General features: G+C 38.6%; 1 protein-coding gene across 1 annotated transcript in view; it reads right to left on the reverse strand.

Annotated features, from left to right (window-relative positions):
- Positions 1 to 2,672: 2,672 nt before the first annotated feature.
- PITPNC1 (phosphatidylinositol transfer protein cytoplasmic 1) overlaps positions 2,673 to 15,915 on the reverse strand; it is a 117,550-nt gene continuing 104,307 nt past the window's right edge. Inside the window, exon 9 of the mRNA XM_057499536.1 lies at positions 2,673 to 7,286. Coding sequence (XP_057355519.1) covers positions 6,970 to 7,286 — 317 coding nt within the window. The 3' untranslated portion in view covers positions 2,673 to 6,969. The remainder of the gene's footprint in view (positions 7,287 to 15,915) is intronic.

Raw genomic sequence — 15,915 nt, forward strand, 5'->3', positions numbered from 1 at the left:
TCCTCACATGAGCAGCCAAAAAGAGGGTATTAATACATTAAGCCAACAGAGGACTTATGTGGGAATTGGATGCTAGCAATTGCTTAACAAGTTGAGAAGAGTGAATTTTAAAACTACAAGTACTTGCTTAAAAAGACAAATATTCTCATTCATATGCTGTCAATGGAATTGTAAGTTGGTACAATTTTCTTTGGAGGAGATGTTGGCAGTAAATACCCAAGCTCAAAAATATCCATATCCTTTGACCCAGTAAATCAATTTCTAGGAATTTATAAAAAAATAAAAGGAGGACATAAATTACATTACACAGATGTTCCTAACAATACTCACTTATAATAACAAAATCCAGAAAATAACCTAAATGCCAAATAATGAAGGAATGCTTAAGGAAATTTATGGATTTCCAACCTAGGGGAGTATTACACAGCTATGAAGAATGATAACCATGATAGATAGCAAATGTAAAGGTGATTATAAAACAATTCACATTCCTTGAAGCATTTTGTAGAAAGGCATGCATCTCTAAGTTTTCTCCCACTGAAGAAAGAGCAAATTCTAAAGTACTTCACAAAGGTGAAAAAAATTCACAGCCTTGGGTACTGTATAATAGATTTTAACAAAATGCAAAGAAACAGAAAAACTCTGAGAGTGGGCAATATCCAAACTTGTAGAAATATTTCTAAATTCTCAAGTTGTGTTCTGAGAAGAGACACAACATGCATTAGTAATGAAGACTGACCTGAATGGCCAGTTGCACACAGAGAACAGCAAGCTATCTTTGGAATGTTCTGAATATATCACTTAAGTGCTCAAGATCACAAAATGATTCTCAAGGGCTGCTAATGAGAAGTAAACTGCCAGCATCTTGCACATAGAATCCCTTGGGAGCAGGAAAGCTATTTTGGAATAAGATTTGTGCAAAATCACAAAGGTTCAGATATAGCTGCTCTTAAACACTCTTGAGTGACAGAGTGGCCAATTCTCCCTTCTCTAGGTTAAAGGAGGGGAACGACAAGCCCCAGCCTTTGTATCTGGCCAGTTCAGTTGAGATAGTTGGTACATCTAGTTCAACATAATTATCCCCTGAATTCCAGGTGTTTAGTTCAGCTCTGTGATGTTGCTGAATGCAGGCCACGTACAGTTTCCTTGGTGACATATTAGTCTGAGTCCTTAATGATGGGACCAGACCAAGAGCATTAGGGTAAATTAGACTCTGTTTCCAATTTTCCCAGGAGGAGAAGTACTTAAGTGTTTGGACTTGAATGGGATATCCTACTAGGTTGCATGCCACATAAATGGGAGAATTTTTAACAGCATGGAATATTCCAGGGCTAATAATTATCAGAGAATGTCAATATCACAAACTTGAAAACAGGGCTTGCCTGGATCAACCACACAGAATTAACCCCGCCCCCCCCAACTCACTCACACACACACTCACGCACGAATGTACGTGCGCACCAGGTGGGCTGTTGTTCCTAAATCACCAAATCTTCAGGGCTGAGAGTAACGGATATTTCAGAACACGATTTATCCTGAACTTTAAAGGCCAAGGTGCAGTTGGCTACTGGAGGCACAACCCCCCAGTGGAATGTACTGAAAAGGAAAACAGGCAATTTTATAAAGGAAAGTGGGTTTTGGAAGTCTAAGAGTAACCCTCAAATTAGATCCTCCACGATTAATCGTGGTCCTGGGAAACGATGGGGGGGGGAAGAGGGGGAGGGGGAGTTACAAACATCTACATATCTAACATTAAGCCTCCAAATGTTTAAGAACCGACATAGTTTGGCCCCAGGAATAAACAGCCAGCCGGGCTGTACCCAGGTTTGCGGCTCGAAGTCAATCAGCAACTGTGTGTGGGAAGTTTGTGCGTTTTGAAGAGAATTAAAATGGTGAACTCAGAGCTTCAAGAGCAAGCACGTTTTAGTTAATTGGACCAGTGTTACATGATTTGGGGGTAATTGTCAGTGGAGAGGGCCTTGTTTAGGTGCATTGGTGTACGAAGCTGTGGCCCCATGCAGAGATTAAGGCACGCGATGTGCGTGTTCACATTAGCTTCCGGACTGAAGAGGAGCGCGTGGAGCGGGAGGCCTATTGCCGCTTAAGCTCTGGGGACGCTGTTGAACAAGGGACGACAGTAAACGATTTCTTCCTTCTACTTATCCCCAGAGGTCCCTTTGTGAACAAGAGGAGCTACTTGAGATGGACATCAGAACGATTTTGGCTCACCTTAGATGGAGTCACCCTGCAACGGAGAGGATCTGGTGTCCCACTGGGGTGGTGGTGTGACTGATTCCCTCAGGGTGGCTTTTCTGTTACCACTCAGTCTGTTGTCTCACATTTGCTGAGGGTGCACCTGTTGGATGGATGAGTGAGTCTGGGTATCCTCCTAGGTGACATCCACACTGGGTATTTTTTGACTGGGTAGTTGGAGCTGGCACCCAGTTGTTTCCTACCAAGGGCCCTGCCCTGAATGCACCATGTGCCTACCAGCCCGCCACGTCTCCCTGCACACAAGTCCCCTTGAACCATGTCTAAGTACTGGCAATTCCTTGTCCCTTCTTCCTCGGTAGCTCCCTTTCCACCAACCCGCAGGTCACAATTGCCTTTGTGAAGAGTTGTGAACATTCCCTTGAGAAGAGCTGAGAAAGACAGGGGAAGCTACACTTGGAAAGGAGATTGCTTTGTACTTTATTTACAATAGAATGTAAGAAAAAGTAAGTTATTAACAATAATAAATAACTGGGAAAAAAAAACACAAAACAGCCATAAAATGACACAAAAGGATGACATGTGTGAGGATCAACTTTTGTTTGCTTTGCCTGTTGTCTAGAACACTGTGCATTCCAAAACTTGGTCCTTCAGCAGTGGCAGTGATATACTGACTAATTTAACTAATCAAGATCCCAGCTTGAAATGTAAACACTAACAGTTACACTTGAAGTTACATATATGTGGCAGAGGTGTAACATCAACTCAAAAAAACCCCTTCTTGGCCATACATAGAAGCTGAAGGGAGACTTGCAATTCAACAGACATGCTTTTCAATTTTAGCTAAAACATTGAGGCTTATCCTAGAGCATTTGTTAACTTAACAACAAAATCACAATTAATAACGGCATCTTATAAGTCCTCAACATGTTCACATTCTCTTATTGCACTAATCCTAAAAAGCTTAAACACTTATATTTCAAATGCAAACAGACCGTTTGAAGGTAGAACACAGAACAACCTGGTATGTGTTGCCTCTGTACGCAGATGGTGTGCTATTGTGTAACACTTCAGTTTCAGCAAAAATGAATAGCTTTAAGTAGCCTATTTATGATCAATTGCAGTCACTGGACAGATTTTTTTGTTTTTAAATTTCAAGAATACAACTCAGACGGCAGACTGTTACCGAGCCTCCAGAACCAGATGGTCAGAAAGGGACTAAATTATTCAGACAACTTTTCTCTGTTAGATTTTTCTGAGTTCACATCATATAGAGTAAATCATACTCTGGCCCTTCTGAAAAGTAAGATTCCAATTGACCTAAGCCAGCCAGTGACCTTGTCTCTGAGCCATGAAGAGATGTTGAGGAAAGAAGTTAAAAATACACATAAATACATTAACTCTGAAATTTTCATGGAAAAATGATTTTTTGAGAAGTGTCAGAATCGATTTTCTTTTTATTTATGACACCGTTTATTACAGCGTCTTGAAAGGAAGCCAAATGATTACTCTTAGGGGTCTTGTGTTCTTAAGTGTTTGCACCCATAACTGCGCTACTTAGAGATTTATTATCCCAACCAAAACATGGCTCATAAATACCTCCAAATAAATCAAAACGATCTTCCCCACACACAGTTGCAAAACCAAAACAGAAGGGTTTGTAACGAACAAGCTCGTATTGTTTTGGGTGTGACGGTGGTGACTGAGAAATGCCATGGACTCCTTTCTTGTCATGCTTGGCCTTTGGTCTTATCACAGCCCAAAAGTGGGAAAACGAAATGGTCTTCAGAGCTGACTTCCGCCAAAGTTTATGTGGTAAAAACACCGAGATCTTCTTGTCCAGGGAAAGCATAGCCAAAGCAGCAATGCTGTGCTACAGCCAACGAAAAGCATTTCATAATTTGAAGTCCATCCAAAGGAATGAAATTTATGGTCATTTTGATGGTCCCCACGAACACGAGAGATGAAGATGGGGTGAACGTATGTGTTATTCTATGGATTAGTTATTTTATTTGGCTACCAGAGACTTAAAATGGGTGGTGTCTGATTCACTATACTATATTTATATATATACAGGTATAATACAATTTTGGTGAACAAAGTTGAAGGTTTCCACGTTGCAGACAGAGGCACTGAGTTAAGATTCTATTTTTCCCCAAAACATGCTTAATAAATTCAAGTTTCTGCTTTTTTCTTCTATTAAGTTTCCATCATGCAGCCATTGAGTTTCCATCCTTATAGGTATTATTGTTCTATATATACAATCTTTGCAGGCTTGTATCCCACAATAAACAAATTCATGTATGGAGACTGTGAAATGACACTTGGAAATCAAGATAGATAAAATATTGAAGTCATTTATGCCTTGTGATCACTGGATTAAATATTCAAAGCAGCTAAAGGAATATTTGCACCCTCTCCTGTAAGTGCACACAAACTACATTTAGACAGAAAAATTGAACATACTTTAAGAGCACACACATTTGTTGGCTAAGAATCACACTATCATTGATGGCTTTGCAACTGATGTCCGTGGTATGTACTGGTCATATGAGAAAGAAAACTCATGGAAGGAAATCAGAAAGTAGCTTTCTAAAGCACTTTCTAAAGAAGTGTTGATCTCTTGATAGGAGAAGCTACTTTACAAAAAGGAAAAATAGCAATGGCATTAATGGAAAAACTAGGTGCCAGATGTATTAGCAAGCTGCACGCAATATGTACTTTCTATGTGAAAATAATGACCCCATCCCATTTTGATTTCAGCTTGCAAATGATAAGCAAATACATACAACTATGTCAGTGTCTTCTCAAAGTAGACTTTTGCATTCTAAAGCCAAACATTCTTGTTAAGTACTACTGTGTGGAGAGGGGAAGCCATTGAGAAGTCCAAGGGGTTTGATAAAAGATTGTTTTCCCACAAGCAAAAACCATGCTACCATCCCATGCAAAGATGTCTTACTACAATGCTATCATTCTTAGGGAAGAGATGCACTGTTGATCTAAGCTATTTGCAACCTGTTTCCTTTCAGTCCTGGGTTTATTTATTTTTTAAGCTACATGTTGACCTATAAATAAAGAAATTATCTTAACAGTCTGACAAATGACTTAGAACACTTGGTGCTGGGCTCATGGGGCCAGCGCCTGCACCTTGGGAGAGTTTGTCAATTTGAAAGACACCATGCAGAGTACTGAGCACTGAGAGAGAAGCAGGCAGGGTCTACAGCTGAGAGGCTGTGTGAGGAAGGAGAACATGCTCCTTGGTTTATGGTTTCCTTTGGAATCTCTTTTGGGAAGGTCCTTTTCCTGAGGTTGGTAGGTTATGGTCATGAAGGCTAGGTGGGGCCTTTAAGTTGCTCAATTACCTTGTTCTCTTCCTCCCTTGGAGGACAAAAGTAAGTGCTAGATTTTGCTTGCCATTCCATTTAAAGGCAGTGAGGTGCAAAGGTGGCAGATTGTTCTTTTTGATCAAAGGTGAGATCTCTTCCTGTCACTTTGGTGAATGATCTTGCCTCCCGTCAAGCTTGATTCTACCACTCCTAGCAGGAAAGAAAGCTAGACGGAGGGGCATCTTTCATCACTCCTTTTTACCCTACAAAGAAATGGGAATCAGCAATTCCGCTCATTCTCTCCTCCCACTTGACGGTATTTACTCTACTTCAGTGACACTCCCAATATTTATATTTCAAGTAAGGAGCAAGAGAGTGACAGTCTTTTTTAAGGTCTGGTGATGGGCAATCTGTTCCTGGTAAATCTGAATGTTATTGATAGTAAAACCAGGAGGGGGATGGGAGGCAATTCTCTTTTGTAGGGTTCCTGAATCAGATGTTCTGACAGCATTAAAGTCCAGTTAGCTTACTCAACCCTTGAACTTCTTTGAATGGGCAAATAGTCAATGAATTCTATTCAATTAATTGCAAATTCTAAGAATCTCAATGGATGATGGAAGCTGACAGGTCAAGGTTTTTTGGTACCTGTGGAGAAAAAAAGATTCTCACCTCTTCTGAGCCTCTTGGTTCCTAAACCAAACCTTTCCAAAATCAGTCAGTTATGGTCACATTTATCCACATAATTCTTAGCGATTTCTGAGGCCACAAGGGCACAAAGGGAAAAGTTATTAAAAGACAGAAACAAGTGGAATCTTTATTAAATTCTGTGAAAGATATAAATAAGTTGCCATTAATTGCACTTGGAGCCTCCATATGTTGATAGTTAAAATTTTCAAAAAATTTAAATAGTTAATTAGGCCCCAAATCCTGAGTCAGACTAACCAAAATAGGAATCTCAGTAACTACTGGTATTCAAGTACTGGTGATGAGCAGTTCAAAATTTAACAATTAGGTATGTAATGCCTGAGAGTATTTTTGAGAATTTCAGGTTTGATGGGAGGAAACTGACTTGACTATTTTACCACACCTTGTACACAATGATGCAAAGCTTTCATTTATTTACCTTCGAAGTCCACGCCAACCTCATCAAATGCCCAAAGCAAGGCTTCCTCCCTGGCTTCCAGCTGTGGCTACAGAAGATTCCTTCTGTCCTTTGCAAGTCTTACATTTACAACTAACATGACGCTGTGTGGCATACTTAGGGAATGATATTATATGTTAAATTACTTGACCACATGCATACTCAGAGATCGAAGGAACATGTTTAAGTGACAAAACAGTCTTTTTTCAATATCAGAAGATTCTTAAAAAAAACAACAACAACAACAACCCCAAACAAAAATACAAAACCCCATGACGTATTCCTATGAAGTTACTCTGATTTGGGCCGATATGGCTTATCGGAAGAGTGAATGCCAGGTAAATTTAGGGTGGCTTTCTTCTCAGGATCTGGAAGTGTGAGAGTCTCTGGTGCTGACTTTTTCCGGGGCCGATCTTTGGGAACAGACAGAAATTCTGGTGCATCTGTGGAGAGAGGCGTGGATGGGGCACTGGAAGGGGCACTGCGGACTGAAGCAGGCAGTAGGGGGATGCTTGAGATAGAAATTGCAGGTGGGAAAACGCCAATTTTCTTGTTGGTGGCTTCCTGAGTGGCTCGTTCAAATTCTCGGACTTCATCCATTGTCATGTCTTCAGGGGGAAAAAAAAAGAAAGGAAAACGAGCAGTTATTTAGACGCCATGCAAATGGATTTCATCTCTATGCCTGTTTTTAAAGGAACTATAGGAACCCTATCATAAAGAGGCTTGTCCAGATTATAAACCCAAATTGTCACCGAAATGCTAAACTCTGTAATTTTTCTTTTCACTGAGACAAACCTCTGAAAAAATATTCCTTTATGAATATCCATCCACGATTTTTCAAAGCACTCTTCAGTGAGTATTTTAGTGTGAATAAGGGCCAACCAGGAGAGTACAGAACTAGACCGTGTGTGTGTGTGTGTGGTGTGATGTGTGGAGCTATTATTAGAACTGGCCATCTTTTCAATAGGGGAAGGTAATTAAGGCGATCAATGCCTCCAAAATGATGCATATTATTTATCTACTTTAGATCATGAAAATACAAGTATACCTTTATCAGGTAAAACAATTAAAAATCGTCAGAATTTCTCAATGGGCTATCTTCTTATTCAGTAAATACACTTTGTGCATTCTGGGAGTTACTGATTTCCTAACTGTGTGTATCCCTCCTCGGACTGTTTAGATTTCAGTGTTTTAATTAATTCAGCTTAAAAAATAAGATACCATTAACAGCAAACCCTTCTAATTATCTCTAAAGTTAAGAAAATAAAACCATTTCTCAGGGAAACATAAAAGAAAAAGAATAGAGAACAACAAAAAAAGAGGATCCTTCAATGAGTGAGAATTTGATTTAAAAGAAAAAAAGCATTATTTAGCAATTAAGAAAATCCAGTGATGCCTCATTTAACAGGAATTGTCAGATGATGCAGATTTTCCAAATATCTGAAGTGTTCTTATTGAGAAAGTAAAAAGAAAATTCTTTTAAATTTAAATCTTTCCCTCATATATTTAATGTGTTATGTACACTTGCTACCTTTTAGACATAATGAAAAGACATCACCATGCTATAATCAGTAAGTAATGACTTCTTTCTCAGGGCTTATTTGCATTTTATAATTTGATTTCTTTTTTTAATTCTCAGGACCTCCAATATTATTATTATTACTATTATCATTGCTAATATTATCATGGTTATTATTAATTACTATCAGTCTCACTATCCCTGGTACATTTTGCCATTTTTTTTTTACTGGTAACAGGGAAAATGGGCAACTGGGCTTATTAGAAGTAACAGTAAGAGAAAGCCTAAGGGGTCATCTTTGAGTAAAAGGTGAAATCTGCTGCCCATGGATTTTCTACATTTGTTTTAGCTTCCCAGAGACCCATTTTTCATTCTTATCGTATCCCATGAACTTAACAGTTGAACCTTCATTAGATGATATTGCATGAACTAGCATGAAACAATATAGCCACTTTGGAAATATTAACTACGGAATGAATATTCATAACACAGTATTAATTATTAGCCTCCATATGTATTAGGTCATATATGAGCAAACCAGAAATATTAAAAAAAAAACCAATTCCTTAAGAGGATTTCCTGGGAACAATTACTAAAATTTTCTGAAAGAGAAAAGATTTTTTAAAATAAATTAAATTAAAAAAATCAAAATAAAAATTTATGACTGCATTGATGTAATACAAAATTCAGAATGCAACAAGAAAAGTCCTTGGGAATGGACCACTTGAAAAAGCTCAGACTATTAAACAAGCTCAGAAATCAGATAAAAATTATTAAAAAGAGGTGTTTACTTCAAAGTAAAGATTCTCAGAAAAATTTCAGTGGCTGGTGTATGTTTCTATTATAATAAAGGAGGATCTTTGAAGAATGTGACTTGCTGAACAAGCGGCTGAATGCAGTGCTCTACTCCACACAGCCAGCAGGGGGCAGAAATCATCCAGAGCACAGAATCTGGATTTTATACACACTCCTTTGCAGAGTTCCAGTCCTCGAAGGCATGGAGACTGCTCAGTTGAAAAGCAGATTGTTACTTCCTTATTGCTGTGCTCATGGATGTTAATTTTGCATAACTTCAAATCTAATTTGTCCCTACTCAGGTTGAGGATTTCAATGTTATTGAGCACCCATGCAGTTTCTCTTTGAGGTAGACAGCAGCCTCTTGACTTCAAGTGCATTTTATTATGATAGAGAAGAAAGACAGTGGAAAAATAAATGCTGCCCAATTTTATGGAATTCCAAAGAATAAGGGAAAATGCTGTAAGCATTCAAAATAACACTCCGTGTAACTTCTGGGCAGATAGGCATCTCTGGCGCCGAAGTCATGGGAAAGACAGTGAGCTGCAGCCAGAGAGCGCCCGGGTTCTCCCCGGGGGACAACCATTCTAGGTATCACTGTGCACATAAGAAACTGACTTTCTAATGGTAATAATTGCAGTAAAACCGAAAGAAAATCAAGCAAGGCGCCTTAACGCTGTGAGCCCTGAGAACTTTGAACGCGAAAAGCCCTGTGTGGGGTATGTTTGGAACCTGTGGCGCCTCCCCTCCCTCTGGCTTCCTTTGTCTGGTCATACTTGGCGTGAGCCGTTTTCAGAGAGTGGCTGACAGAACTAGTGCTAACATTCCTAAAAGAAAAGGTAGTTGAAAGTGATGGAAACTGGAAGACAGTTTCCTGAACAGGCATTTCTGACTTTAGAACAGGGAGAGAGGATGGGATAGTCCTACTGGAATCACTCTGTGCAGAGGGAGGAACACCTCACAGAAGTCTTGTCCAAACAGCTTTTTGCAAATCCAACCACTGCATGCAAAATGGGGAGGACGAGTTAGGGCCGTTTCATTTCTCAAGGGCAGTCACATGCATCTCCCAGTAGCGCAGGAACCTTGCAGGGCACATTCCAAAGACGTGCTCTGAAAACGTAACTAAACATTTCCAAAGTGCAACCAAAAGGTCTTCACAATTTTAAAGGGTCCATTGACATCACCAGCCATTTCTCAATTTTCTGTAACCACATTATCAATTTCTTAAAAATGTATTATTCTGGTGCTAACAGACATGTGGGCTCAAGCTGGCACCCAAAGAGACCACAGGTCTGGCCAAAGATACAAATAAATGACTTGGTGATTACATTTTTCTTTGTTATCTGTATCTCCTCTTCATTAGCTTGAATGATCGAGAGAGAACCCTATTTCCAATGCGGGCATACACCATACAGTCAGCTCTCAGTTTCTATTGTGCCACTAAATAACCCTCTGTTTTCGAGGCTTAAGTCCCAGGCTACATCTACTGTATGGCCCAGCACATTCTCAGCTCACACACCCTCACTGCTCAGCCAGTGCCTGCACAGATGGCAGCCCCAGCTTGAGATTAACCTAAATAAAAAGGAACTGATTGGCCAAAACAGCTACAAAGAGCCATAGAAAGCATCTCAAAGCAAATGTGAAGAAACCTAAAATACCAGGGGAGCCATAAGCTGTTCCTTGAATGAATGACTGAGTATTCACTATGTTTTCAAAAGTTACTGGCATGATGTTCTAGTTTTCTTATGACATCCATTTTTACCCCTTTTTACATTGCGGGTCATTCACTAGTACCACAAAATGTTTCCTGTCTCCATGTTCTTGTTTTATGACCAATACAACCCTACAACCCCCAAGTCAAGTGGCTTTCAAGAATGGCAATTTCTGGAAGCAAGAGGTGACACTGTCCAATTTAGACCTAGCTTGGCTTCTTCACCAACAGACTCTGGGCAACAACTCATTTTTGTGGAAGGTTGATAATTGAGCGTTTAAAGTATTTCAAAGATCAGTTTACGTGTATGATGGTAAAGGGTGGGCAACATGTTTTAAAAATTCTACATACACTTGTTTGGGCCTGGCTCTCTATGTCATCCACAGTGGAGGAATGCTGATTGCAAACTTTTATGTTCGTTTGTTCATGCATGTTTTTCTCGTATTCCCGAACATCATCCATTGTCATATCTGAAAGAAGGTCAAGATGTTGGCAACTTCCGTTATTAAATGCAAACTTTCAATGGGGAGACTTTAGGGAAAGACGGTAGCTTAGCAGAAGCCAAAGAGAGGTTTAAAAAGCAGGGAATTTACTAACTTTATGAAGAGTACATAAAGTTAGCTAAACCAGCCAAAGGGGGAGTGAGTGCAAGGAAGTCAAGTCAAAATAGTCTTAGAACAGAGAAGACTGGAAATTATTTAGAGGTGATTCTTGTAAAAATGAGCTACATGGGCAGAAAATATTAGCACGTGGGCAGTGCCAGAGCCTGAGATCTCCTAAAGCATTGTTAGAAGATCCCTGCAGGTACAGGGTCAGGTTTGTTTGGTTTCATACTTACCTTCCATGTGCCTTCCAAAAAAGATTTAGAGATTCTTTAAATCAATGCATTCAACAACAGAGAGGACACTTTCATTGCTATTACAGGAAACACGACGTAGAAGGCAGACAAATCACATTCACTGGTACAAGGGAGATTTGGTGCAGTGCTCACAGGGAGAGGTATTTTTGCACAGAATACATGGTGTCAGAGAGAGCAGGTCTACACTGAACTTCACGTCTAGTCTAACAGCTTGGAGATGGCTGGCACTACTTCCACCTACACTGATCTATAAATAAAACGGCACGTGACATTACGCTATCTGGCCCAAGTCTGCAGTTTCTACAGTATTTCAGGATAAAGATCTCATAATCCAGTGGTTCTTAATGGGGCAGGAGGGGAGCACGATTTGTAACAATCTTGGTTGTCACAACTGGGACGGTGATGCTACTGGCTTCAGAGGGCAGAGGCCAGTGATGCCACAGCACATGCTGTGAAGCACAGAACCTCCCCGCAGCAAAGGATCACCTGGTTCAAAATGTCAACAGTGCCAACGTTGAGAAACTCTGTCTACATCCAACTGATAAAAAACTTGAACTAAGAACCCATCCATCTTCAGTTCGTGAAATGAATAAAAATAACGATTAGTCTCACTTAAAATACTTCTGTTGTTTTATCTCCCACCCCTACTGCACTCCTTTGTTATTTTACAAAATTTTATCAGCAACTTTCCCAGATAGGTATTCCTCTGTTGCCCTTGAGGTGGAATCTGACTTCATGCCTCTTTATAATGGAAGTATGCTGAACAATGGGTTAATAGACCCTCCTGATCACTAATATAATTGGTGGGGGTTTAGAGCAGGTATTCACAGCTGGAATTTTTCCTCAAGTGTTTTCTGATCATGTGATTTGGTGTCTTTTTGTATCAATCCATGTGTGTCATTTGAGATTCTCATTTCCAACGGGCAGAGTTGCCAGAAGTTTACGATTTAATTCAGTGTGGTCTGGGGCCAAGAGGGAGGCAGGTTCTGCATCCACACCTGGGCTATTTTATTTAGCGGCAGATACCCCCCCACAAACCCTGAAACTGTCAGTGAAAAATGCTGTCCACAAGCAATGTAAGTATCAAGAGTGCTAAGCAGCAGTCTGGCCAAGCAAAGAGCATGCTTTTCTTTTAGAAAATCGAGGTAACTGGAAAGCAAAAGAGATGCTGCTTTGTGGTTAGAACAAATGCATCTTAGTTATAACAATAATAACACATTCTCTCAATGCAATCACTATAATTTCAATGGCTGATCATGAAGATTACTTAAACACAAATATACCCAAGTAACTACTGAGGTCATTTTAAGCTAAAAGTTTAAAATTTCAAGAAATTTCTCCATTCATGTATTCATCAGATACTTTCCTCCCCCTTCTCACTGGCAGGACAGTAATTTGGAAAACAAATACAAAGGCGTTTAGTTTCTTTGTTCTAGTGAATCCTAACAGAAATCATTCTTTATCTTTAATTAGCTCAGTGTTAAGAGAAGGGCTCAAACTGTGTGATGATAAGCTTTCAAAGACATACCAATTTTATGGATGTGAAGAAGGATTTAACAACAAAGATACTCATTACTGCGTTGCTCATAGTGAAAAATTGAAAACAATCGAGGGGACTGGTAATACTATACGGCCTTTAAAAATGATGTAGAATATTTGTCATTTTGTTATTTTTGTCATTATGAATATAATGTATTATGTACATTTTAAAAAGACAGAAAGGATGCATTTCAAAGTATTAACAGTGATTGTTCTGAAGAGTTACAGGTAATTTTTGTTTCTTTTTGACTTGTCTGTATTTTCTACATTTTCTACAACAAATATGCAGTACTTGTGTAAAAGAAAAAAAGAACACTATTTAAAAACCTATTACTTGGGGTCAGTAGAAGATGAATACCATCAGTTTGGAATTGGTAAGGGGAAAATACACTTTAGTATTTCTTCTTCTTCTAGAAACATGATCACTTATTATTATTTTTTTTTAATAAGGAGTCAAGAAACAAGTTGCATCTAACAGAAAAAACCCTCCCGATTAGACCTTGTAAGAATGAACATTTCTAGTAAAGTGGTTCTCTAAAAGATGATGATAATTTGGTCCCTGCTGATGCTGAAGGAAAATATATTTGTCTAAATCCTGAACTCTCCCCACACACCATACATGCTTATGGAAATGATATAAACATTTTCAATATTCCTCAGTAATTTATGGAAAGCCTAATCAAGTGAAAATGTTCCTGTTCAGGTTATCTGGTAGAATGCATTATGTCTTGTTTCTGCAAAGTATATTACCTCAAGATCTATATATGAATCAATTTTTTAGCAAATTCAATTACATGTGCCCAATGACAGATTATACTTTCAGAGATGATTCATCTTCATTACTGATTGATCTTCAATGATCAGAGTGACTTTTAACAATGTAAGGCTCAGATCTCTTTTCTTTCAGCAAATACTTATGTGTATCAGAGAAACTCTTAAAGGAATGCTTTGCTGATTATTTTGCAAATAAACAGATAAATGATCATCCCTTAATTTATAGATTAGAAAGGTCATAATTTACTTTTCTTAAATAAAGGCTTCTTGAGGAACACTGGGCTAAACTAACTGCCTCATTTAAGAGAATATTGGAACCAGTGTGGTATTCGTCTAAGAAAGGTGCACCCTAGTATCGTTGACACCTGGCTGTTGGAGGTTGACTGACACGATCAGCACCGGGAAGTATTCTGGGGTATAAATGCCCTCATTGGACTTCGGTGGCACAAGATTTCCTTCCTTTGCCCTCTTTCTCAACCTGCTTCAGGTGAGGGGAGAACAATCCTAGGCTCCTATCTGACCAGGGGCAGAGCCACACTGAAGGGAGCATGAGCAGAACCTTCTTCTCTGCCTGCCGGCTGGGTTGAACCTGGAACCTCCTCCTCTACTACCAGCCCAGCTTTGTGCAAGCAGCTCTGGACCCAGGGGGTTTGTTAACTGAGGAATCTTCTTTCATTTCCTAAACCATGAACTAAATAAAGGCTTTCATTAAAGAGCAAAATATACCTCAGCTGTAACAGTCTTGGTCTGCTTCACCCATATTCTCTGTTTTCACAAAATGTGGGTTTTGATGATTATTTATTTATTGACTCATTCAAGTAATGCATAAATTATGGTATGTTCCAAAGAAATAATTAAAAAATACTGGGTATTATAGTGAAAAGGGTTTAATTCCTTTTAACCTCTCTCACTAATCCTATTCTTTCTGGAGATACACACTATTAAGAGTTTCAAGCACAGGCTGAATTCTTCTATGAATTCACATGTATATTAACTATACATATACGTATAGTCTCATTTATTTTTATACTTGTGGGATCATACTATGTATGCTATAGTATATACACTATATATTTTTTCTGACTTGCTTTTTCCATTAATGGGAAAATACACATATTTCCATGCCAGTAAACACAGAACCACCTTATCTTTTTTTTTAAACAGTTGCACACAATAATCACAGTATGGGTGTATCATAATTAACTTGACCATATTTCTGTTAAAGGACATTTACAGTGAGATTAATTTTTAGCTTTTAAAATAGCACTACACTGAATAGTTTTGTACCTATGTTCATGAGCACATGTGTATTCCTTAAGAATACATTTCTAAAAATGGAATTTCTGGGCCATAATTTATTTGTACTTATTATTTTTATAGAAACTGTTACTTTGTGCTCCTACTTATCCTTAACCAGTTATCACTTTCTTAAACTTTTGCTATCAAATGGACAAATGTTGTGTCTTGTTTTCACTTAATTTCTTGTGATTAGTAGTGAGTTTACTGGCCATTTGCATTTCTTCTTCAAATGCATTCTTCACCTTTCTTCTATGGAGTTGAAGAATTTTGGTATTCTTCACCTTTCTTCTATGGTGTTGAAGAATTTTTTATTTATAGGACCTCTTTATATATCATAGATACTAGTCCCCTGTTGGCTACATATATTGCAAATATCTTCTCCTAGTCTTTCAACTTTGTTTATGGTAGCAATTTTCTTTGAATCATTTTGTTTTTAAAGAAGTCAGGATGATTTCCCCTAGACTCCACTAGAAGTGGAGGCAAGATCATATATTTGTTGCAAGGCATTTAGGACAGAAGTCAGTTGAACATACAGAGAAACTACAAATGCCGTGGAACAAAATATCTGTATGCAAGAACTTTCCTTTACTGCATTACACAGCTGCAGTAGCTAAAATTTTAATAGAGTCATATACTCCAATTCAATGACCTGTCCAATGGCACACTATGTTTTATTTCCTTCTACAAATGTTTTTTCTTCACTTCCAGGCTTCTCATCCTAAACAGAAGTAATTTTTTCTT

This window comes from Manis pentadactyla, chromosome 4, assembly GCF_030020395.1.
Source record: "Manis pentadactyla isolate mManPen7 chromosome 4, mManPen7.hap1, whole genome shotgun sequence".
NCBI lineage: Eukaryota > Metazoa > Chordata > Mammalia > Pholidota > Manidae > Manis > Manis pentadactyla.